The sequence below is a fragment of the Passer domesticus genome, chromosome 2, assembly GCF_036417665.1.
Source record: "Passer domesticus isolate bPasDom1 chromosome 2, bPasDom1.hap1, whole genome shotgun sequence".
NCBI classification, from domain to species: Eukaryota; Metazoa; Chordata; class Aves; order Passeriformes; family Passeridae; genus Passer; species Passer domesticus.
The window spans coordinates 15,766,240-15,790,046 of NC_087475.1; the positions used below are offsets into that span (position 1 = coordinate 15,766,240).

Below are 23,807 nucleotides of genomic sequence, written 5' to 3' on the forward strand. Positions count from 1 at the left end.
TGGTTCATTCTTGCTACATGTGGCTAAAAGAGACCCAGAGTCCTTGCATCAAGTAAGGGATTTTAGGGGGTTTTGTTTCTTTACTGTAGATATCCATAAATATTGGCATTTTAATTTGTATTAGACCACACTCACTTTGGAATGTTTGCTTTTGTAAATTTTCAAGTCTCATGTTAAGTACACCTCCACAGGACAGTTGGCCACATATGTAAATAGTGAGCACTTCAGTGGTCTAATTCTTTTTTTTTGAAGAGTTCCTCCTATCTTCAGTGGATTTTCCTGTTGAAACTCCTTTGGACACTGGAGGAGCTTATTTGAATATGGTATTAGGTAATATCTGGTTTGATAGTCTCTGCATCTGTGTGCAGTCTCCACAACCCTTCCCAGGAAGGGTTTCCTCATGGACATTCATAAGATATTTCTGGACTGAGAAACTAGCTAAGCAAGGAATGAAGTCCTGAGGATAGGTAGTGCTTCCAACGCTCACCCAAAGCATTCTGGAAGTATGAGGGCCAACATACAGTGATTAAGGATTGGCACAAGAGACATTAGAAAACAGATAAACAAGAAGTGCCATGTCATCTTGGAGCAGCAGACTTGTGAATGCTGATAGGTAATTGAGACTACTGGTCAAAAGCACAAAGCTGAGAAATAAAGAACTGAAAGTTCCTGCATGTTATTTTGCTCTCTTCTGTTGCTCTAAAATAAAATTCTATTTCTACGCAAAATACCAACATAATCTAAACAATGTGGCAATTTAAAAAAAAAAAATTATATTTTTTAAAATTTTCAAAATTTACCATTGGGAAACAGCTTAATATAGGAAGGTGTTTCACTTATTCTTTTACGTAAATATTTTAGTTGCTTGGGAAGTAGTGTTTTAATTTGAACTGCACTGTTACACAGACTCGTCCTCCTACTTGAGCCTTGCTTCCTGTTCTTCCAAAAAAAGCATACAACTCAAGATGACTGTTCTAGAAACTGCCAGATCCTCAGCTCTGTGCTGCTTCTATTGCTCACTTCTTACTTTCTACCCCTTTTAGAATATTTTCTCAAAACACTTCAAAACATCAACAAAAACAAAACTGGGAGTTTTTTAATTTGCCTCTTGGAGCAATAAAGGTTGTTTCACTTCTTATTAGGGAAAAGAGGTAAAAAACAGGGGCAATCAGGAACTGATTCTCTCATGCAGTGAAATCTCAAGCCAGGATGTTCCCCTTAACACCTACTGTTCCAAGTCAAATTCTTTAGTATCATTTGTATATTTCAGCTTACAAGGTGCTTATTTCCATAATTTTAGGTACTTGGTTTGTTAAATCTGAGAATTGCACGGGATTTGCATGTTGGAGAAGTCTCTACTAAATAGATTTAATGTGTTGAATGGCTTTGCAATGTGCATGACCCTCTGCACTCTTACCCTTTGGTCTCTCATTGCTCTCCTGAAGCCCTGCTAGTTTTGGATGAGTGTGTTGAGCTTCTGATTTCTAGATATCACTTACTTGCAGAAGTCTGGGGGTATCTTCTTGTTCTAATGTGATTACTTTTATGAAATATTTCACTATCTCTTCCATTTAAATTTAACCATGAAAAGCTGTGTTTAACATTAATGAAACACATAGCACAACAAGGAACATAAAGGCCCTCATGTTCTGCTTCAATATTTAAAGGAGGACACTTAGATCCACTCTGCTGTCTTAGAGTGGTATGTACCCTCTTCTTTACAGAGCAAAGTCTCTGGAGGCTGTAGTCTAGTCTTGTGAAGAAAATAGAGCAGGTCATCTGATTTCAAAGACTGTCCTTGTGCATTCCAGGTTTTGTTAAGGCTTGTTATAACATAGCTCCAAATTCTGCCAGAACGTTGGCAGCTTCTCCAGTATTGTCAAGCATTTTACATCTCAAGCCCCTGCAAAAGCAGACACTTGGGAACCAGTATAGGCTTTTTTTGGTACTTGGAGAATACCTCATTGATACTTTGGGATTTTATTATTATTATTAAAAATCTGTTTTAATCAGGCTTTAATTATTTTTCTGAGATTAATTCAGATTGTCTGAATAAAAAGAATGGAATACAGAGTTCCTCCAGCAGTAACTAGTCTGTGGTTACATAGCAATGTGGCACATCAGCAGCTGTGGGCACCCCTGACTCCAAAAGATAGCAGAAACCAAAGATTGTGATTTAAAGAGCATGGTAGTTATACATGCTAAAAAGGAAATGCATGATTCAACCATTAGAAGAGACATCTGGAACTGTCTGTACAAATAAGTTAGGGGGGTGGGGATGTCTGGATGGGGTTTTACAGTTAAGAGTTTCCAAGTTAGAATTCTCATGCTCCAGACACCACGGAACATCAAAACACTGCAGCTGATGGTGGAAGCTGAAACTCTGGAAACTGAGCACACTGATGGGAGACTTAAGTAGCAACTTGCCAATTAAAATGAGAAGTTTTTCATGTGTTTAATTTATTGTATTTAATGGTTTTTTTGGGTTTTTTTTTTTTAGGTTGTTCACAGAGACCTGAAGCCTAGCAATATTCTTTATGTTGATGAATCTGGTAATCCAGAATCAATTCGAATTTGTGACTTTGGCTTTGCAAAACAACTGCGAGCGGAAAATGGTCTTCTGATGACTCCATGTTACACAGCAAATTTTGTTGCACCAGAGGTAAAACCCAGGATAGTTTATATGCCTTGATATATTTTACTGGGATTTTTTTGCTGTTTTTCTTGTGTAACAAGTAGAATCACTCTGTAAACAGTAAAAGTTTAAATTTTACTATTTTTATAGCATAATCAAAGCATTTCCAAGCATTTTTTCAGAAAAAAAATTTTGTCTCCCTCAGGTTTTAAAGAGGCAAGGTTATGATGCTGCATGTGACATATGGAGCCTTGGTGTTCTACTTTATACCATGCTCACTGGGTAAGGGTGATTATCATTTGCTTTGCTGTAGAATACCAAACCAATGCAAACTAAACCAGTAATAAATATAGGCCCACTGTTGCAGATGTTTCTGTCAAAGCACTGATTAATCTCATCTTTGGGGTTGAGAATATGCTTTGCCTTTAGTAAAATCCAAGTTTTCAGGGACTGACTGATGTGAAAAAATCTTTGCTTCTAATGTCTCCTCTATTTTAGGGTGTTAATTTCTGCTTAAAAGTGATTTTGCACTGAAAATTTATTGTTTCATGTGAAAATTAAAAGATTGATTAAGCAGCATATATACTGAAGAAATATATGTTGCAAATACTATTGCAATGCATTAAAGGATGTTTGTGTGCAAAATCCACCCACTGAATGTTTGAAGTGATGCAGTTAGAATATAACAAATGCAATAGAAAGGCATTCAACAGAAATAAATTGTGTAAAAGATAAGGAATTCAACTATAGTACCAGAACTTCAAAATAACATCTATTTAGTAGATGCAATAGTAACTATCTTTTTATGCTAGGTTATTCAAATTACCACTTTGGTTAAATGTTAACATCATCAAAGATTTTTGTATTTTTAAATAAATAAGTGACAAACATACTTGGTTTTAAGTCTATCTCTTTGGCTGGGGGCTTCTGATAGCAGCAAGAGTATGTATAGCCAAGCAAGGAAGTCTGGTGCACCCTTCTTCCTCTGGCATTAAACCAGCATTTATTCTTCCTCAGACATTTAGATTTACAACAGAATGGATTGGTTTAGTACTTCACTAGAATATGGAGGCTTAAGAAATACTTTGTGTAATTCAGGAACCACCAGTATTTGAACTGCTATAGGAAAAATCTGCTTTTCAGACCAGATACAGAGGGAATACGTGCAATAAGAACAGATCTGTAGTCAGTGCCATGTATTTTCATGTGTTAAGAATAATTTATTTTTTCAACTGTTTGACTATTTTTTGCCTATGATTATGTTGAACTTGCAATCAGATTTATAATACTGAGACCCAGGTTATGGAAGTTGCTGACACTGAATTTGTTTGGTTAAATAGCTACACTCCTTTTGCAAATGGTCCTGATGACACCCCAGAGGAGATTTTGGCCCGAATAGGAAGTGGGAAGTTCTCCCTCAGCGGTGGTTATTGGAACAGTGTTTCAGACACAGCTAAGGCAAGTGTATTTTCTTTTTCTCTTGGGGGATCAGGAATGGATTGCAATGTAACGTTGTTGATTATAATGTATATGTTATATCATAAACTAGATTGGCTAAGTTCCACCCATTGTTATATTAAGATACTGATCTAATCCCTTATGTGCTAGAATTTTGTTTCCTGTTTTTGATCTGTTCGTATTTCAGCAGTCACTTGCATGTAGGAGGAAAGAACAGGTGTGATTTACACTGTAGCAGTTAACAGTCCTTAGAAATGTAGTGTATTCTATCAGTATTCACACACAGGGTTATCCATGGTGAGAAGTGCTTTCATAAAATTTCATGTGGAAGCATGACATTCAAAAATCATACAGGTGGTCTGAGTCATGATAATGAAAACCAATGAGGTATTACATTTTTGAGAATTCTATTTTTGACAGCAAATAGGCTGAACTTCAGTGTGCAATGTCCTTTATGCCCTTTCTATATGGATGCTTAAAATGCTAAAATTTTCCGTGTTTAATTGGATACCTTCCTTTTGTGTTACATTGTTAGCACTGCTGGGTGGTTTTTCATTTGTTTTAAACTGACATGATGAATATATTTTTATACTTCTAGAATCTTTTAATAGTTTTGAACTGTTAATCTGTTTTAAAGTTGAATTTCTGCTGTTATTTCCATTGACCTTCCTTGACAGGACCTTGTTTCAAAAATGCTTCATGTTGACCCTCATCAAAGACTGACTGCAGCCCAAGTTCTCAGTCACCCCTGGATAGTTCACTGTGACCAGTTGCCTCAATACCAGCTGAACAGGCAGGATGCTCCCCATTTAGTGAAGGTAAGTAGATACTTTTTCAGCTTGCTGTTTAGCCAAAATTAATGTAAACAAAAGGGTGTTTATAAGGTTGGGGGTAGCATGTGTTTCTTCTAAAAACTGAAAAAGTTGTTACCACTGGATGTTGCACTAAGCCATAAAATGAACTTGGAATATGTAATAGGATTTAATGTGAAACCACTTACAAATGATAAATCTAATACATTTGAAAAAAAATAATTTTTTTGTGTTTGAAATCTATTGGGCTTACTTACACTGAAGACTTAAGTGCTTTTAAAAACCAACCTAAATCATTCTTCTCTGAGTGAAAAATGTCAGGTGACTGTAGGGGAGCTGTAAAATTGTTTGCTAACTTTACAGTTTCAGAGGAGGGTACTTGCCAGTATCTGAAGGAAAACAGAATACTTTGTGATCACAGTAAAAGCTGAAGTCAAAAGGGCAGTGTTAATTACTATGGTATCACACTTGTGCACTCTGTCTGAAACAATCTGGAGCTTTTTCACTTTGAACAAGCAGGGGAAAATCAAAAATAATAGAATTCTACTTCTTTGTACTCAACATTGTTTTCAGTCCTACTTTCAAGAATCTTTTTGTGTGACATAAAAGGGATCTGAAGAATATAATTAACACTCTCTCTGAGTCAGCTATTAGAAACTTCTAGCATCCAAAACACAAGTGGGAAGTGGGGGAGTTCTGATCCCACAGCTCACAACTTTCTAAATTTTTTTAAAATTAATTTATGTGCTGAATAATGTGGGAGATTTTTAAATATTTTGTTGGAAACTGAAATGGTTACGTAAGTGATAAGCAGAGACAGTCTACCAATGGGATTTCATTCCCCAGCTCTTTCCCACAACACAGTGATAGAATTTAATTTGGCAACCTACTTAGACCTTCTGGGTTTGACTCTAAGCAATGTAAAACTATTTATTACCCTAAAAAACACTCACTTCTAACACTGCTAGGACTTGAGTAATGCAGCAGTATGTTTCTGTTCTGTAGATGAAAATAGACTGAAAGTTGAAACTTGCTCAGAGTTTCTGGCATTTAGCACTGCTGTGGTGTGTGCATCAGTCACAACATTCTCTTACTGTTCTTTTCCCCTTTACTCCACAGGGTGCAATGGCAGCAACTTACTCAGCTTTGAATCGTAATCAGTCACCAGTTTTGGAGCCAGTTGGCCGTTCTACTCTTGCTCAGAGGAGAGGTATTAAAAAAATTACCTCAACAGCCCTGTGAAATGACCTCAACCAGACACTTGGTACCATGGCATAAGATGATAGCACAAATCATGGCGACAGGTAGCACATATCTGACAGATACCTGCAAGCACACTCTGTCCCAGCTGGTACCTATAATGCTGCTGCTCCTGCTGCTGCTGCTGCTTTCATCTATCTCGCTTTAAACTGTTGATGGCAAGTGACCGATCTTACTGGAGCTGCAAATGGGGTGACAAGTGGAGACAATGAAAATCACCATGTTCGCGACTGAGTAAACCACAAGAATTACAAACGCCACCTCTGTCAAAAATACACTGAATAAAGCACTCTGCACCACATAGCATTATTTTTATAAGGAATATTTTTTTTGTCCCCTAAAATATCCTTTGTTACAGGTCGAGATGGACAGTTTATGTTAAGCACTTAGCTTAAACAATCTGTTTATATTAGCACTATACATTGTGCCATCCAACATTTTGTATGTTTTTGTAAACAGTTCACAAGCAGTACATTTCTGTGCTGTTTTCTTTAATGTATACATGCCTTGTTTTACTTAGATATTATTAATCATTATGACAAGTAAGTCTGATTAAACAGTTCACCTGGATAATCAGTATTGTTGGACAGCTCTAAAAGAAGCCTGACTGTTAAACAGCTATTGAATGTAATACTATGGATAAGTAGTTTTCCTTGCCTGTGTCTTTTCTACATTTCTGTGTTTTTGATGCCACATGTCATGTTATGAAATTTAAACAGTGAATCTCTCACCATACTATATATCCTATAGGTAATGTAACCCAGAGAAAAGATAACTTGCTCCATATTTCACTGTCTTTGTTACCCCTCCCCTCCCTTTTAGTCTCTCCCATCTAATCTCTGGACTCAGGAATTATTGCTAAATACTTTCTGATAGAGGACATTTCTATATGGTTTATTCTTATAATCCATTGTTAATATTTTATCTGTATTCTATGACTTTTGTTTAAGCTTCAAAGGAATTGTTCAGTGAATGAATGTTGGCATTATAGGAGAGAGGCAACATTTGAAGATAAAGCAAAAAATATAGGTCGTAATAAGCAGCAGCCTGCAAAGAGTAGATTTAAACTGCATTCATTGCAGTTGCAAAACTGATGGATCTAATGTTCTGTCAGTTACTTTCTGATAATTGTAACTGACTTCAAAAGCAAAATGAGGAGCAGGACATAAAGATCTGTTTGATTAGAAAAGGGTCATTCTAATTTACCATGAAAATAGTGTCATCCCAGACAGGTAAGGTGAAGGCATTCAGAGGGAACTTTCTCACTTCTCCTCAGATGGAGGTGAGTTGGTAATGAGGGTGGAAGACTCACTTTAAATACTGATACAAACTTTTAATATTCTTGGCCTCTTGGTATCTCAAGTAATTAAAGGCTCATCTTGATGGCTTGTCTTGAAAAGATGAAATTTCCTAAATGAGAAGGGGCACTGGAATGTCTTTGAATACAACAACTGTTCTACTCCACCAAAATTACAGGCTATGTAAAGTCCTTCCAGATATGAAATGACTATTGGGAATTCTAGCTTTAATAAAATATGGGTGAATGGCTGTTGGTGAACAATGCCATTTTGTGTTTTGCATAAGAAGGTATTTTCTTGGCTTAGTGGTATTAACTTTCTTTTACAGTAATTAATTGGCTTATTTCCCTGAAATCATCAGTGGTTTGTTGAAAGGAACAATCATCTTTATGACACCACAGATTTGCTCTGGATGGGAGTGTTTCTTCTGACAGAATTTTAGTTCCTTGGGGAAGCTTCCTTTACTAGATCTGAAAAGGATCCCACTTTTGTTGCCCTTAAAATTCTGCTAAATATTTAATCCATGATATTACTGTGAAGAAACTGGTTTTATAAACAAGGATTTTTAAATTAGCCTAGCTCTCAGAAATTTGAAAACACAGCTCTTTCCAAGCAAACAGTATTTTTCCCTTACTTGGTGCTCTAACATTGAAGTTCCCTTTAGCTGTACAGATGCATCTGCCCTTCCTTCAAGGAACATTTTTAAGTAGAGGAAGAAAAATGTCATCCTTTTTTTTTTTTTTTTTTCAGTGGCAGCAGCTCCAGAGGAATTTAGTAAAACCTTACCTCTCAAAAAATGTATTTTTCAGCTCTGAGAGCAAATTTAAATCAGGCTTCTCAAAATCTGGAAACTGTACTTTCTGGTGGCTTTTAAGGTGTTTGTTAATTAGAAGATTGTCATATCTAGTCAACCAAATTATTCAAATGCTGTTGAAATAGAAGGATGGCAGTACTTGCCAGTGTGTCAGTAATAACATTTCACTTCAGGAAGGAGTTCCTGCTCTGTTCAGTGTGTGTATATAGGTACCTGGCAAAGAACAGACCAAAAAGAGGAAGTGTTAAGCTGCCTCACTATTGGCAATATCCATATTAAAATAATATAAAAATACTTTCAGTAGTTTTATTGTAGCCTTATTTTATTGTCCTCAAGCTCATTAGCCAAATAGTGAAGCAAAGTCAACTCCTGCATTTTATGTATCTACACTCTCAAGGGAGCTGTTAATTTAGTCTAGACTTTACAAATGTTGCTATTAAGTCATGTATATATATATCAGCAGATGATGAACATTTTAAATTGTAGCAAAACAGGAGAATTTAGCACACCCTAAGCTGAATGTGTTGAAGTCTAGATCCACTATATTTTCAAGTTACTTTCTAAACCAAGGTATAAAGGGCCTGCTTAATCAGGGAGGTGTATTTTACAGCCAGGCATGGTTTATGTACCTTACTTCCTGGTTTGGATCCATGTTCAGGACTTCCACTTTTTTTTTAATGTTTTTATAGCTGCAGTTGTTATAACCTGTAAAGAAATCCACATAATGCTTCTCTGAGTCTCAGCACTTTTCTGTTAGAATGTGAGTTTATGACACACTGTGTACATGCATTGCTGGACTGCTGCTTGTCTGCAAAGCATAGCAAGTGACTCAGAGTCATAGAGGATAAAAAAAGAGAATGCAGATACAGGTGAATTTTTCTATGTGTTGACCATGGTTTGTTTTTAATTTTTTTAGTGTGAAGTTACCATTTACTGTGCTTGAGAGCATGAGAGAAGAGTGAAATTGCAATATCCATTAAATGCCATCTGTGTCCAGTAATGGCAAAGTTCTGTGTTCATAATCACTATAACATTGAGTAAAACTTAAAAGGAGTTTTTTCAAGAAAATAGTTAAAGCTCTTTTCTGAAGAGACAAGGCCATAAGAAAATAGATTTACATGTCTGGGATTTTTGTGTGTGTGTGTGTTTTGCTTTTGTAAATGTGGTCTTACCAACTAAAGCTGTGCTTTTGTTACTGGAATGAAAGGATTCAAAGTGTGCTGGCCCTTACTAAGCAGCAGTGGTTAATAGATGAATTTTCACTTATGAAAATGATGTAAATGATTAGCTTTATCTTGATACTCTTGACCTAATCAAAGGGAAGGTGTACTTATGAGGGATGTAATTATTTTGCAACCTAATTGGGGGGGGAAGTCTACTTAAACAATTTTTAAAAAATTACAAAATCACAGATAAAATATTTTTCTACGATTCTATACAATCATACTTTATACTAGTTTTCTCAGCATGGCATGTAAGTGAGTCTAAGGTACTGTTCCAGGAAATTAGTGGTATTGTACCTTGTTCTGACCATTACAATAGCATCTGTTAGATGCTTGGCACTGCTGTCATAGAACTGAAATGCTAGTTAAAAAAAATTAATTGTACTGAATACTTTAAATGATTGTTTTATTCAGAGTCTGATCTAGGAGATGTTCCAATCATGCTATTAATGTGTAATTAAAACTGTTCCAGATGTAACTATGAACAGTTTTGGAAAGTATCATTGCTTGTTTTCCTGTCTAAGGGCAGGTTTTGTAGTCTTCAAAAGAAATTGAAATTTCTACTATGAATAAACTTTCAAACATCTTAAAGGGTTGATTGTGTAATCATTTGTTCTGACCAGTTACAAAAATCATTGCTTGTTCATCAGTTACTCAAAAGCAAGTGTGCTGCCATTGCAGCATGTTGAGGAAGGTAAACATGGAGACAAAGGAAAAACTCCTGTTCCAATGGTGCTTATAGACCTGATATAACATACAAGATCACAGTGCAAGGATATTGTATTTAAAGACCCTGTCAGATCTCAGTCAACTCTAAAGTACCACTTAATGGGAGGCTGCTATATAACACTTGCAATGCCTGCAGTGCTCGGGACACTGGAATTATGGGCATGTTGGATAATTAATGCACTTTGTAAACATTTGGAACATAAGTTTCAGTATATGCAGAAGCACTCCATGAACAACAGGCCCATGTTGTAGCAGCTCATACAACTTAGAAGCTTACAGCTGTGATTCTTTTTAACCTTGCAACATGGAAAAGATGAGATTTTCAAAGGTTGCATAGTGTACAAAACATTGCAGTAATTGTGATGGAGGATTTGTGAGGAATGTAACCAGAGGTTTTGCTAAGTGTACTAGAGGAAAGGCATCAGGTAACATGGAGAGGTTTGGTAATGGATATGGGGAAGGGTACTGTGATTTCCTCAGTGAAATTCACACCTGGGATCAGAGGTGTGCATAGCTGTGGCCATTTGTTCACACAAGGCTTTATGACGCTTGGCTAAAAACATTTTTTAATTTATTTACAAGTAAACTGGATCATTTCTAAACCTCCAGAAACTCTGCAAAGGCAGAGAGGGGGGCAGCTATACCACAGCTCCTGCTGTCAGCTTTCCTCACCTTCGTACCCTCTGGTTTACAGAATCATACAATAGTTTGGGATGGAATGGAGCTTGAAAATGCTCTGGTTCCAATCCCGTGCCGTGGCAGGGACACCTCCCACCAGGGCGGTGGCTCGGGGCCTCCTCCAGCCTTGCCTTGAGCACCCCAGGGCTGGGGCACCCACACTCCTCCGGCAGCCGGTGCCTCACCACCCGCACAGTAAAGACTTTCTTTGTAATGTCTCATCTAAGCCTACTCGCTCAAGATGAACCCACTCCTCCTTGTTCCGTCACTACGAACGCCTGTACATAGCCTTGCCCCATCTTCCCTGGCAGGTACTGCAGGTACTGGAAGGAGTCGTCCCTAACACCGCTCCCCCCGAGCGCTGTGCGGTGTCCCGGGGCTGCCTGGGTGCGCACTGCCCGCTCCTCTTCCCCCTGCTTTTCCTTGCGTTCCACCACAGAACGCCGGGCAGTGCCCAGGCAGGACCATCCCGGGGCCATTCCCGGGGCCGTTCCCGGGGCCGGGACGAGGAGCGGGCCCTGGGCGCGTCCTGCGCCGCCGGAGTCCTCCGGGCCGCGGGGGGGCGCTGCGGCCGGCGCGGCGCAGCGGCCGCAGCGCAGCGCACGAGCCCGCGCAGCCCCGGCCCCGCCGCTGGTCCCGCCCGGAGCCGCCGCCGAGCCCGAACCGCCGCCCCCGCCCGGAGCCCCTCCCGCCGCCCCTCCCGCAGCCCCTCCGCGGCGGAGCGTTCGGCGCCATGCCTAAGAATAAAGGTGAGCCGCCTTTTCCCTTCGCCGGGCCCGCGGCGGCGCGGCCGGGCCCGGGCGCGGTCGCAGGGCAGGCCCGGGCCCCCCTCACGTGGGCGCCGCCGGAGCCCGGAGCCCGCGGGCGGAGGGGCCCTCCCGCCAGCCCGGCCGGTCCCGGGCCGGTTCCGCCTGCTGGGCGCCCGTCGGAGGCCGCCGAGGCCCGGCGGGAGCGGGAGGCCCTGCCCGCGGCTCGCTTGTCAGGAGCGGCCCTGCCGAGGAGGCGCCGGGCCCCTCCGTGCCCTCGCTGGGCAGCGCTGCTGCCGCTCCCCTTGTTTCGTACTCCGGAAAGAAACGCAGAAACCCAGAGGGAAAGGGAGCAGCAGATTTTTGACAGCGGGGCAAGTATGAGCTGCTCTTATGCTCTTCGTGAAGAGCATCTAATCCTGTTGCCACGTGTGTGCCTTTAAAAAAGGGCAGCTTCACTTGGAGGGTAAGGTTCCTCTTGAGTATTTCAGGGATTTCAGCAGCACAGTAACTGAGGTTATTCATCTTCTCTTGAAGATTACGTGCATCAGGCAATCCCACCGTTGTTTTTGAGGTATTTGGTAGCAGGGATCACAAGCTGAAAATGGCCATCTTGTGAAAATCATTTGGAAGGCTGCTGTCACTCCAGAGCAACCAGGACAGTTTAAACAGTGGAGAGTCTAATGTTTAATTACTTAGTTACTACTCAGCTAAAAATGTAAACTTAAAAGTAAGCAAAAAAAAACACGACCTGGGTGTGATATTTAAAATAGCCATTTAGAGTACAAGCATAAAAATCTCCATATGTCTGACTCTTGTCACTCACTGTATCTAGAGACAGTAACAGCTGCTTTTTACTTCTCCCGCTTAATTTAGGCAAAGGAGGTAAAAACAGGCGACGAGGTAAGAATGAGAATGAATCAGAAAAAAGAGAACTGGTCTTCAAAGAAGATGGGCAAGGTGAGTTTTTAACTATAGTATGGCAATGTCATTGTTTTCAGTCACATTTGTTTAAGTGACAGAATAGAGACAGGTATTCTTATTGGGGTTGTATTTGAATTCCATATGACATATTGAATGTAAGAGAAAGACAGTAGGAGAAGGGAAATTTTCAATATCTTCAGTGCTTAAGAATGACGTTTCCCTGTCCTTGACCTTAGTGCATGGTCTGTGTAAAACAGCACTTAAACATTTCCTAGAAATCTGATAGCTTTGTGTGAGAGTCTGTGAGCAGCTGGCTTAGCAGATGTGGTTCGGTTTTGCCAGTAATTGTTCCTGGGATGCACAGTCCCACTTTCTGTTCTGTATGGACTCTAACATCTCTTGGATCCTTCACTGAGCTCCCCGAAGTCACTGATGTGGCAGAGCAGCTCATCTCACTGTTCTGTCCCCTCTTGGTTTGGTCCAGTTGGCTCCTGGGCTGAAGTCTAGCAGTTACTAAAACAGGAGATGTAAGTGGGATGCTGTCAGGTGAGGTGAGGCACAAGAGAGTTCATGGGGATGACTGGGATTCTCATCTGCCCTGCCTTGGGTGACAGTGAGCTCACCTCCCTTTCAGCTCGCCCTGTCTTGTGTGTCACACTCTGGGGCTTGCTCACATAATGGGAGTGCTTTCCTAGTAACCAATAATCAGTTGGTTTGTTACAAATATGGGAAGGGTTTTAAAGGGATTTAAATCACTGTAGAAGTGCCACTGAACAAATTTGTGGTATTTTGTGCTGGTTGTAAGCAGAAAAGGAGTTTATCTTATGTACATCTGTAACTTAAGATCCTTTACATCTCCCAAGCTAAATCTATTTAACGAAACATTATTCTCAGTTATGAGCAGTCTTGTGGTTCACTGGACTATCTAATTTGTGTGAAATTCTCCAGTATGTGATATTTTGTAGCTTGGTGAGGGAGAAGATGAAGTACAAGGTGAAGAGATTGAGGGTAGGGTTAGAGAGGTGCTTCACAGACCTCAGCTGAAGCTGCTGTTTGCCTTCCAGGCAGTGTCTGATAAGGGTTCTGTCCTTTCAAGGACAGTGGGGTGTTGTCCTCAGAGCCTCTGCAGGAGGGATTCAGAGTCTCAGTGGGTGGCTATACACAGCATGCAGCTTTCTCCTGCCTCAGTGAAGCACTGAGATGTTGTCCTGTAAGAAAGGTGCTGTGATGTTGTCATATACTTTCATACTCTCAGTGTGACTCAGTAGCTCTGAGGTTTTCTGTAGCAACATTTGAGAGGGAGCAAAAGGGTGGATGCAACCAAGAAGGAGCAGTATTTGAAAATGTTAACATCAACAGTGATACAGAACAGTGATACATTCAGCAGCCTGTGTGGGTGCTTGGAGCTCCTGTCAGCAGTTCATGTTTGATAAAATATTACAGCAGATTTGGGTTACAGTGGAAGAATTATGGGTTGTGTCTTGAAGCTGGATTTGTTCAGAAGTTTTGCTCTGTGGCACTTTGGGCCGTGACTTAGTGGTGGACTTGACCATGCTGGGTTAATGGTTGTACTTGTTGATCCTAAAGATGTTTTCCAGCTTAAATGATTCTCTGTTTCTGTTACCATCTCTTTCAGAATATGCCCAGGTGATCAAGATGTTAGGCAATGGAAGACTGGAGGCATTATGTTTTGATGGTGTGAAGAGGTTATGTCATATTAGAGGGAAGCTAAGAAAAAAGGTAATTCTGAAGCACTGCAATAGGAAAGAGTGATGTTCTGCATGATATGTAATTGAAAAATGTACATATGTATCTCGTTACAAAAATGAATATTTCTACTGCACTTAATATTTTAAACTACTTTCTTTTATAGTAAACTAGTCTGTCCTTCTGACACAAGAATAGGCAGTCTTTGTCTCTTGGGTGAAGCTCACAGTTGAAGGGCTGCCTTTCCATGTGCATGTTTCAGGGGAAGGTTTGTTCGGCTGCTTATGAAAGACAAGCTTTTCATATTTTAGAAAATTATGCATATATATAATAATAAAAATCTCCCTAATTGCAGATGGGGAGCTTGGTGACTATTTAGAAAATACACCTCCAATGCCATTGTTTCATTGTCCACTTCATCAATGCCCAAAATATTTCTGTTGAAAGCTAAATCTGCGAAGATTTGTACCTTCAGGGATGTCAGGTGTTAAGTGTTTGCATTCTTAACTTTGCCATCTTCAGATGGTGTCCCCTGGCCCTTCTCAGGGTTACATCTTGCTGTCCTCTGCTGGTGTATGGTAAGGAGAAGGTCCCTCAGTCTGTTTCCAATGACAGCAGACATTCACTGTCTCCATTCTGGATTGTTCCATTTTTTGGACAGCACTGAATGCATGTGTCTTGGGATCAGTGTGAGCAATGCTATAGCTGCCTGCAAGACACTGTTGAAGGTAGTGGAGAATGTGCATAAATAAACACCAAGTGCTGCAGAATTAATTTCTTGCTACAAAAAGCACCACTTAGTTATTCATTATGTTTAAAAGAAAGGAAATTCCAACTGAAATTAGTTTCAATTCAAAAAATCAAGCGGACATGGGATAGAACCCACATAGAACCACCCTGTATTTAAAAGCATATCCTCTTCTGCAGATTTCTGGTTAACATAGTTTCTAGAAACAACTCAGTTCATTTTCTTGTGCTCTTTCCTATTCTTGTCTGTCACCCCCTTCATCAGTTTTTTCTTTAATTTTTGCCCTTGAGGAGCTCAGTTCACAGAGTTCACGACTGACGCCTTGATGCAGTCTTTCTGTTTTCTCAGATATTAAGGCTTAGTAAACATCCTGTTGAATAGAAGCTCTTCAAAGAACTTTGATTACCCTGCAATAGCTCCATAACATGTAAAAATAACTATGAGTATTTATGACAGTGGATTTGCTGTTAAAACATTAAATTGGGTATTTCTAGCATACTGGTTAGAAAATGAAGGTGGTCGCTGTAGCGAAAGGTTTATGTCTCTCCGTAAAGCTAAATGTGCAGTTTGGTTCTTGTGTTATACAACAGAAGTCGAATTTCTTTAATACGTTTTCTCCTTCAGGTTTGGATAAATACATCTGATATTATATTGATTGGCTTAAGAGACTACCAGGTAAGAATTCAGTAGAATATGCCACGATAAGGACTATCTTACAAGTAGCTTTATTTACTGTTAAATTGCAGCAGGTGTTGTGAGGAAATTCCTGTCTAGCTTTGCATTTGTATTAAGTTATGCTAAATCATGATTTTTAGTTTCCTTGTACTACAGGAAGATTGTAATGAGTAGACAAATTCTGGTTTGACTTGTTCTTCTAAATTGCACTCACCCTAAATTTGTGAGTGAAGATGCTTACTGTCATCAAGCTTGACCTGGTTTTTTTTCTAGATGTAGCTGTTTGGTGCTTGCATCCTGTGGTACAAAAGGAGATTAAGTCAAGTACCAAACATTTTATTGTGATAATTAGAATTGTTGATAATCAGAATTTTGGGTCCTTGATGTTTAGGCTTTTACCTTAAGAGGCAAATTAATCAGTAATTAGTTTGTACTAAAATTTCCAAAAATGAAGGCATAACTTTACATAATATAGACAGTAATGGGAAACAGTTGTCAGGTCTTCATTAGGTGAATGCCTTTCAGGAATGTTAGTGTTGTCAGCAGTTGTTGAAGATAGATTCTGCTTCTGAAATGTGCATTAGGTTTATAAAACATTTAAGATACTGTCACTGTATATAATAAAGTACTTAAAACTAGGAATTTTTTGGTTTTGACTTTGCCAAGGGAAATACAGGTTGGATATTAGGAAGAAGTTTTTTATGGAAAGAGTGATAAAGTACTGGAATAACATGCCCAGGGAGGTGGTGGAGTCATCATCCCTGGACGTGTTTAAAAAAAAATGGATGTGGCACTCAGTGCCATGGTTTAGTTGAGGTGTTAGGGCATGGGCTGGACTCAATGATCTTTAAGGTCTCTTCCAGCCTTGTGATTCTGTGATTCCTGATTGACCATCAACACCTCACTCCGTGTATTGTCTGAAGAAAGGTTAATTTCAAAGGCAGGAAACTGAACTTGTCAAGTTGTTGAGTACTCAACATTTCTCATTTGTCTCAAATTCTCTTTTGTCTTGTTGCCCAGGGAAGTTGTGGATGCCCCATCCCTGGCAGTGTTCAATGCCAGATTGAGCGCCCTGGTCTAGTGGAAGGTGTCCCTGCCCTAGGCAGGGGGTTGGAAGTAGATGATCTTTAAGGTCCCTTTCAATCCAAACCATTCTGTGAATCTATAAATTAATTGTAATTGGGGATAATGAAGTTATCACTCAGAAGAAATTAAAATACTCCAATGTGTTTAGTTCACATTTAAAGGAACTGGAGGGGAAGGAAGAATAAGATGTTCTTCTATAAATATTATAGGTGTAATTAATATAGTAAATAATATAGTTATTGTAAATAATACAGTCTGCTGAAGTTAATAGTTTTATTTTTCCTTCATAGATGACTAATGTGTTCTAATAAATTCTTACTTAGGATAACAAGGCTGATGTTATTCTAAAATACAATGCAGATGAAGCCAGAAGCCTGAAAGCATATGGGGAGCTTCCAGAACATGGTAAGAATCTTTTCACTTCAAATTGGAAGTTCATGCTGGATAAGAATACTCAGTCTGTCTTGGCACAGTGTGAGTGCACTCCTTAACTTCTCTAAATTCCTTCGTAGCTAAAATCAATGAAACAGACACATTTGGTCCTGGAGATGATGATGAAATCCAGTTTGATGATATTGGAGATGATGATGAAGATATTGATGATGTAAGTAGTAAATGTGTATTTTTATAATATGCTTGAAGTTCTCATCTTTGGCAATAAGCTGCTGTTGTTAGTTCTACAGCAAGGAATACATGGATGTTCAGGATAGCTTTGCTCCTCAGGGACAGCCTCATGAAGTGGTGTGGTGCATTCATGTGCCAGCTTTCTGTCCTGTCTCCTGTCCTACAGTCATTCCTGCACTGGCCTCATGGCAAACTTGGTGTCACGGGGCTAAAACACCCACAGAGAGCAGTCTGAAGGTGCCTAAAAGAAAATCAATTGTTTGACACCCCCCAGTTCCTCTAGGTTTAACAGCCTTGCTGTCCCACCAGAACTGCATCAATAATTAAGGGATTTGGTTTTTAAAAACAAGAGTTTTAAAGCTCTATTTTTGTTTACATAAAAACTCCAAAAAGCTACATCCAAGTAATTTTTCTAAAGTTAACCATAATCTTGACTGTCACAGTCACTTGTGTTACTGCTTACCATTAAACTGTGGTAATTGGTCATGCACACTCTGAAATTATAGTAGTAAAATTGTTACAACTCAAATTTTATAGTAAATTGCAGAAGTAATATTTGCTGTGCAATGTTTTCTAAGTTGATGCACTTTAATTTACAGCTGAGAGATGAATGTGTGCAGGGTCAGCTGGCTGAGAGGATAAGTAGTAACTTACTGAGCCAGGGAGTTAACTTAATTGGATAGACTGTTCTAAGAATACTATTATGCTTTAATTCTTCATCTTTTTAGTCCTCTCTCTCAGTTGACAATATGACTAATTCTTTTAAAATGCTTCCATTATTCTGACTTTTTTGAGGTTATCAATATATGATCAAGTCAAAATGCTGAGGAATTTTTCTTGAGACTTTTGAAAATTTCACTTTGGGCCTGTCAGTGGTTGAGCTTACTGAAGATTTAGCTCATTGAAGCTAGAAAAACAAGTACTGCATGCTTTTCATAAAGAGGCTATTGTAAAACATCAAAGAGATAAGTAGCTGTAGGACAAATTTGCAAACTAATGGATCTGTGTGTGGGGTTAAGTGAGCAGCTATGGTTGTCCTTAAGCTTTTGGCAGCTCTTCAGTAAAATATTAATATCATGCTTTAAGAAAGTAAAAGATACAAAGAAAAGATGTGAGTAACCTCTGAGGATCACCATCCTATATCTGGAATGAAGTGCAGTTCCAAGGTCATTGTTAACAGGAGGAACTTGGTGGAGCCTTTCCTTTGTTTTTTGTAGCAGAAGCATGATTAGAAAGTCACTGCTTAGGGAAGTGACTCTCAAATTTGGTTTTATTTTTGTTTTTGAGAATCATGGGCTAGTTTATGGCTGTTCTAGTGATGTATAATTGTATTGCAGATACTGTGCTTATGCAGAATTGCTCACCTGCATGCCCAAGGCTGGTGGGCACAAAAGCAGGGAGTAATTGTTCATGTGTTAAGAAAACAGGGCATGAGCTGAGGCAAAACAGCTAAAACTGTGCTAAGTTCAGGAATTTTCCTCTTGAACTGTAAAAATAAGTTTAAAAAAGAGTTGTTTGATGAAAAATACACTTGGATTAAATACATGGTGTGGTGTTCTTGCTTTTCAGATCTAATTTGGAACAGAGGTTTACATTCCAACTTTTTTCCTCCAAGGATTGTTCTACATTGATACTTCGATTATTTCTTGGGTGACATCCCTTACTTTTAAGAAGACTGAAAATTCTCAGTAAAGAGTGTAGTTTGTTACATCAAAAGGATTTATTTTCAATGTTTGTTTTAAAGTATTTATATTTCTTTAGAAATGGATAACGCTGGATTATCACAAAGGTTCAATGACATGCCACAAATATTTTGTCTCTTCACCAATTAGAGCTTTTATCTCTGGATGTAAGTGAGATACAGTGACATGGGCTGTAAAAGACTGCATTTTTCCCTCTTCTGCTTTCATCACTACAATTCCAGTTAAACTTGTATTTTGAAATAAAAATTGTTTACCCTGTAATTATCATGGATTTTGATTAAAGGCAAATAACCCAGTTCAGATTAGTATCAAATCATACTATGCAGTGTCTGTCCTTATACCCCTTGCCTTGATGTTAACTTTAAAAAAGATTTTGATAATATAAGAGGAAGGCAGAAATCTGCATTTAAACTCACAATGCATGATGAATCTGCTTTTCGTGTCTAGTAGCATGCTGCTATTTTTATACTGATTTTGATAATTAAAAACACCTATTATTTCAAAGATGTCAATTTTCCATGCTGGAGGGAGGGGTGGGAGAGGAGAAAAGATGAACAGTGAGCAGCATCTCAAATTTGCAATTTTTTGGAAACTGCCGTTGGTGCTGCGGCCAAGCTGCAGCTGCAGATGGTGAGCACTGGGTGGCACCCGACTGAACAAGGAGACACAAATGCAAAGCCTTCACAGTGGGGTTTGTACTGAAAAATGCATAAAATAGGTTTTCCCCAAAGTAAATGCTTAACATTCTTGATATGGTAAACATGTAGAATATTTTTACATTATATAAAAGGTTATGTTAAAAGTAGAGTTTTATTTTAATCTGAAATTCCATACATTGTAAGGTGCAACATAAAAGCCTATGTGAACTTTGAGTAACAATATAAATAAGAAAATAAGTTTGTGTCAAAAGTAGAAAGAATCTTTTCATCCAGAATAAATCAATGAAACAGACTACTGGAAAGATTCCTGTCCACCTTCAGACTGGATGAGTCAGTTGAGAAACTGAATAAAGACTAACATCATCATGCAAATATTATTTTGTGGTAGCCTTAGTGTCTTTGTCTTTAATAATGTATTTAACAACTCTGAAAGCAGGTTAATGGGAAAATTCCTTTTGTGCCATAAAGATCTGATTCTTGACACTTGTATTCCTTATACAGTGTTTTTGGTATGATGTAAAGTGACCCCAATAGATAAAAACAAAATGGCTTTAAATACAGAGTGGCCTCTTTGCTTTATATGTATTTTTAAGGAGATTTAAACATCCAGAGCTTTTGTAGAAATGTCTTCTCTTTTTCTTTCATTGTAGTGTCTATTTTCCTTACATGGATCAGGTACCCTCCTCTAGGAAGAACATTTTCTTAGTATTAAGTAATTATTTCATGTATTTTAACTATTTGTTGTAAAAAGTTGGTAAGTATTGAGGGAAAGATACTACCAGTACAGCATTCTTACTCAATTGATCTTAAATGTATCAATTTACTGTCTTTGTATGTCTGTAAGGTTCAATTGTGAAGGAATATAAATGGTGTAATGTTTCTGAATAAGGCTTATAAACCGCTCCTACGCTCATTGGTTTTCTGATTGTATTCTGCAGGCTCAGCAGCTCTGAAAATGCTTAAAAGCTCTCAAAGTTCTTGAGATCCAAGTGCAGAAGGTGTCTGTCCTTTCAGTTGTACTGGCAGGAAGGTTAGTGATTAAATTGCAGAAAACGTGTACTGAAGATTCAGGTATTATGGGTACTGTGCTTGCCAGTCTGCTCTTCTGTATGTGAAATGTAAATGCACGGTCAGTGGTGAGGGGCAACACGTAGGCACTGCTGCAGTGCTCAGTATAACACAGACTTCAGCTGTGGTCAAAGATGGAACTGTTCCTGTCAGAATCAGTTGTGGTTTGCCCTGAGGTTCCTTCCAGTCTTCATTGCCTCCAGATTCATGTCTGGCTTAACCTAAACTGCAGATTTTAAGGAAATTTCTTACTTAACTATTTTTCTTAGTGCACCAGCTTAACACCCTTAGGTTTCTACTCATAAGCTGGGATGTATTGCTTTTGTGAGTACCCTTGGGCACCTTGTTTCTGTCCTCTGCTAAAGCTCCCTTCACAGTCCAATCTAGGCAGCTTGGTATCATTCCTATTGGCTTTTTTTTTTTCTTTGGGGCTGGAAAAACAGCTTGCACAAGAAACTGTCTTTCCCATGTCTCTATTCAGAGGACAGTGGTAGAACAGCAGCTGCCAGCTAGAGCATTGCAAGGTTGCTGACTCCAAAGCTGTGAAAGGCACTCCATCTGTAAAAGTATTTCCTAGATAAATTTTTAATTATTCTTGTATGAGAATTGCAGCTGGATTTTTCCCTAGAGTGCAAAATTGAAAGCAGGGATACAAAAATTATTCTCCCACAGCTAAAATACAAATGTGTTCTCTGTTTGCCACTTCAAGGTTTTCTCTGTGATTAACATTTTGAAAAATTATTTTTGTCCATTGTTCCAAATCTCGTCTCTTCACCTTACAGTAGGGGCAACTGTACATTTGCTTGGAGAGCCCTAATGCTCTTCCACCCTAATCCTTAGATACAGTCCAGACACAGCAACTGAAAAAATTGTATGAGAAACAATCTCTTGTTCCCTTCTCAAAAGGAGGAGCTGGTATCCCATGACTGCTGAGCTCTGTGCCATTTATTTGTTACTGCTGATAGGTTGTGTCATGGCTGTGCTCTGCATGTGCCAGCATGCACATCTGAGTACTGTGTGCTAGTGCCATGCAGATATGTGGTACATGCCATAGATCTCATATATATGGTACCATATTATACACACACACTCTTAAATTAGCGTACAGACAGAACCTGCAGAGGTTAGGCTGGCACAGGAGTTGCTTTGTCCCCTGGGTGATGTCCATGAATGTCAGTGAGCTGATGACCAAGGCTGGCAGGTTGCTCTGGTATCCAGCCACACTCCACAGTTCTTCATGATAAACTGGTAGAACTGGTGGCATCTCCAAGTGTGAAATAATGCTGGGACTGCTGCTCCCTGAGACCCTCTGGCCATAAGGTAAGTCCTGCTCTCGGGTGAATCAGGGTGTCAGCTGTTCCTGCAGTTGAGCAAGCTCCAATCTAATCCATAATTATTTGCTGTTACTGGATATGAGTATCAGGGGACTTGAGTATCCCTATGGTTTCTGGAGGACTCAAACCTAGCTTTTCATCTGTGGACACTGTGCTATCCTGTAGGTTACAGGTTGACTGCTTCATAGAAGAAGACTTAAATGTAGCTTTTTGGAAGATGTGTGGGAAGAAGGAAGTATTATCTGAAATTATATTGTGAGTGCAGCTTTATTTATCACTTTAAACTTGAGGCCCAGGGCTGGCTTTTCTGCAGGTAGCTGTTGGCAGTGCTTTCTCATTCTGTTGCAAAAACGAGTCTTCACAATTTATGTCTTGGGCTGTGATTGCCCTTCGTTTTGGAGAGGGAGAGAGAAGAAGGGAGGATGCCTTGGCTTTGTTACATTTTTAATCACAGCAAGCAAGAGTCAGAGTTCCCATTGATTGATTCAGGTTACAGCTTGTGCTATCTTGCCCATCAGATTGCATTTTATAATCACAATGTTGAGCTCTGGCATTCAATCACAACCAAATAAAGTGGCAAAGTGAAAACTATGAGTACCTTTATTTAGTAATTGCCGCTAGTTTAGTGGAACAAAAAATAACTTTCAAAAAATGCACAGATGAGACTGTTCTTCATTTTTGTCTGTGTTTGTAGAGAGGACACTTGCACAGCAGTTTTATTTATATCCAGGCTGCCAGCTCAAGGAAGGAAAGCTTCAGCAGAAGCTGACAGAGACTTGGGGCCTCTTACTGCATCACTCACTTAGCTGTAAATTCTCTTTTGAAGCCCTCTCACTGTGTTTTGTAGGCATTCATTTTTCCTTCTTGCTTGTTGTATGTCTGGTCTTGATGGTGTAGGAGTCTATTCCGTGGTCACCAGCACCAGTATTCCTTAATCAGCCCTACTCTTCATTATGGTCAAATTAATGAATTTTATTCCCAGTTGAGGAAGATGATCAGCTAAATGCCTTTGTGTGCTTGGCCTCTGGAGGGAGCAGACAAACAAAAAACCAAACAGACCTTGACATACAGGAGCAAGCAGGGTGCCTCAGCATCTCAGTAGGAAGTTTCTAGTCCAGGCTTTCAGGGATTCTGAGGTGTCCATGTCTGCAGTAAGTATTGCCAGCAATGAAAATGAGGTTTTTTAGGGTTTTCAAAGTAGGTCACCTTCCTAGAGAAGGAGCTGATTGAAGCATGTTAGTATGGGCTTAGGTGCACCTCTGGCACTGGCAGCAACACACAACAGACACTGCTGTTGGCAGCTGGAGTAAATACAGCCAAGAGCAGCAGAAATACTGAAGGATCCCCGTGGGAAACCCAGAACTGTGTAGGTTACATGTGTTCCACTATCAGTGGTGCTGGCTGTCAGGGAGGATTCAGCCTTGTGACAGGTCCTCAGGACAGTGACAGGACACTGTGGGGACTGTGTTTAGCCTCAGTGCTTGGAGAGGAAAGCCAAGTGCTGCACAGGGCCTGAGGAAACAGCTTCTGACTTACAAGACTTTGAAGCTAACTGTAGTAGACAGTGGTGGAGGGTGGAGAAAGGAGCATTAACGAGGTTTCTGAGAAAACCTCGACAAAAGACAA

General features: G+C 39.5%; 2 protein-coding genes across 6 annotated transcripts in view; both read left to right on the forward strand.

Moving 5' to 3' along the window:
- Positions 1–10,091, forward strand: part of RPS6KA3 (ribosomal protein S6 kinase A3) — a 73,813-nt gene extending 63,722 nt beyond the window's left edge. For all 5 annotated transcript variants that reach the window (XM_064407503.1, XM_064407504.1, XM_064407505.1 and 2 more), the window contains 5 exons: positions 2,501–2,662; positions 2,841–2,917; positions 3,976–4,093; positions 4,771–4,911; positions 6,025–10,091. In XM_064407503.1, coding sequence (XP_064263573.1) covers positions 2,501–2,662; positions 2,841–2,917; positions 3,976–4,093; positions 4,771–4,911; positions 6,025–6,147 — 621 coding nt within the window. In that variant the 3' untranslated portion in view covers positions 6,148–10,091. The remainder of the gene's footprint in view (positions 1–2,500; positions 2,663–2,840; positions 2,918–3,975; positions 4,094–4,770; positions 4,912–6,024) is intronic.
- Positions 10,092–11,496: 1,405 nt separating this feature from the next.
- EIF1AX (eukaryotic translation initiation factor 1A X-linked) lies at positions 11,497–20,692 on the forward strand. Its single transcript, XM_064407508.1, has 7 exons — positions 11,497–11,656; positions 12,530–12,613; positions 14,214–14,317; positions 15,657–15,707; positions 17,117–17,198; positions 17,306–17,397; positions 18,987–20,692. The coding sequence occupies exons 1-7, from the start codon at positions 11,641–11,643 to the stop codon at positions 18,990–18,992; spliced, it is 435 nt and encodes a 144-aa protein (XP_064263578.1). The 5' UTR covers positions 11,497–11,640; the 3' UTR covers positions 18,993–20,692.
- Positions 20,693–23,807: the final 3,115 nt, after the last annotated feature.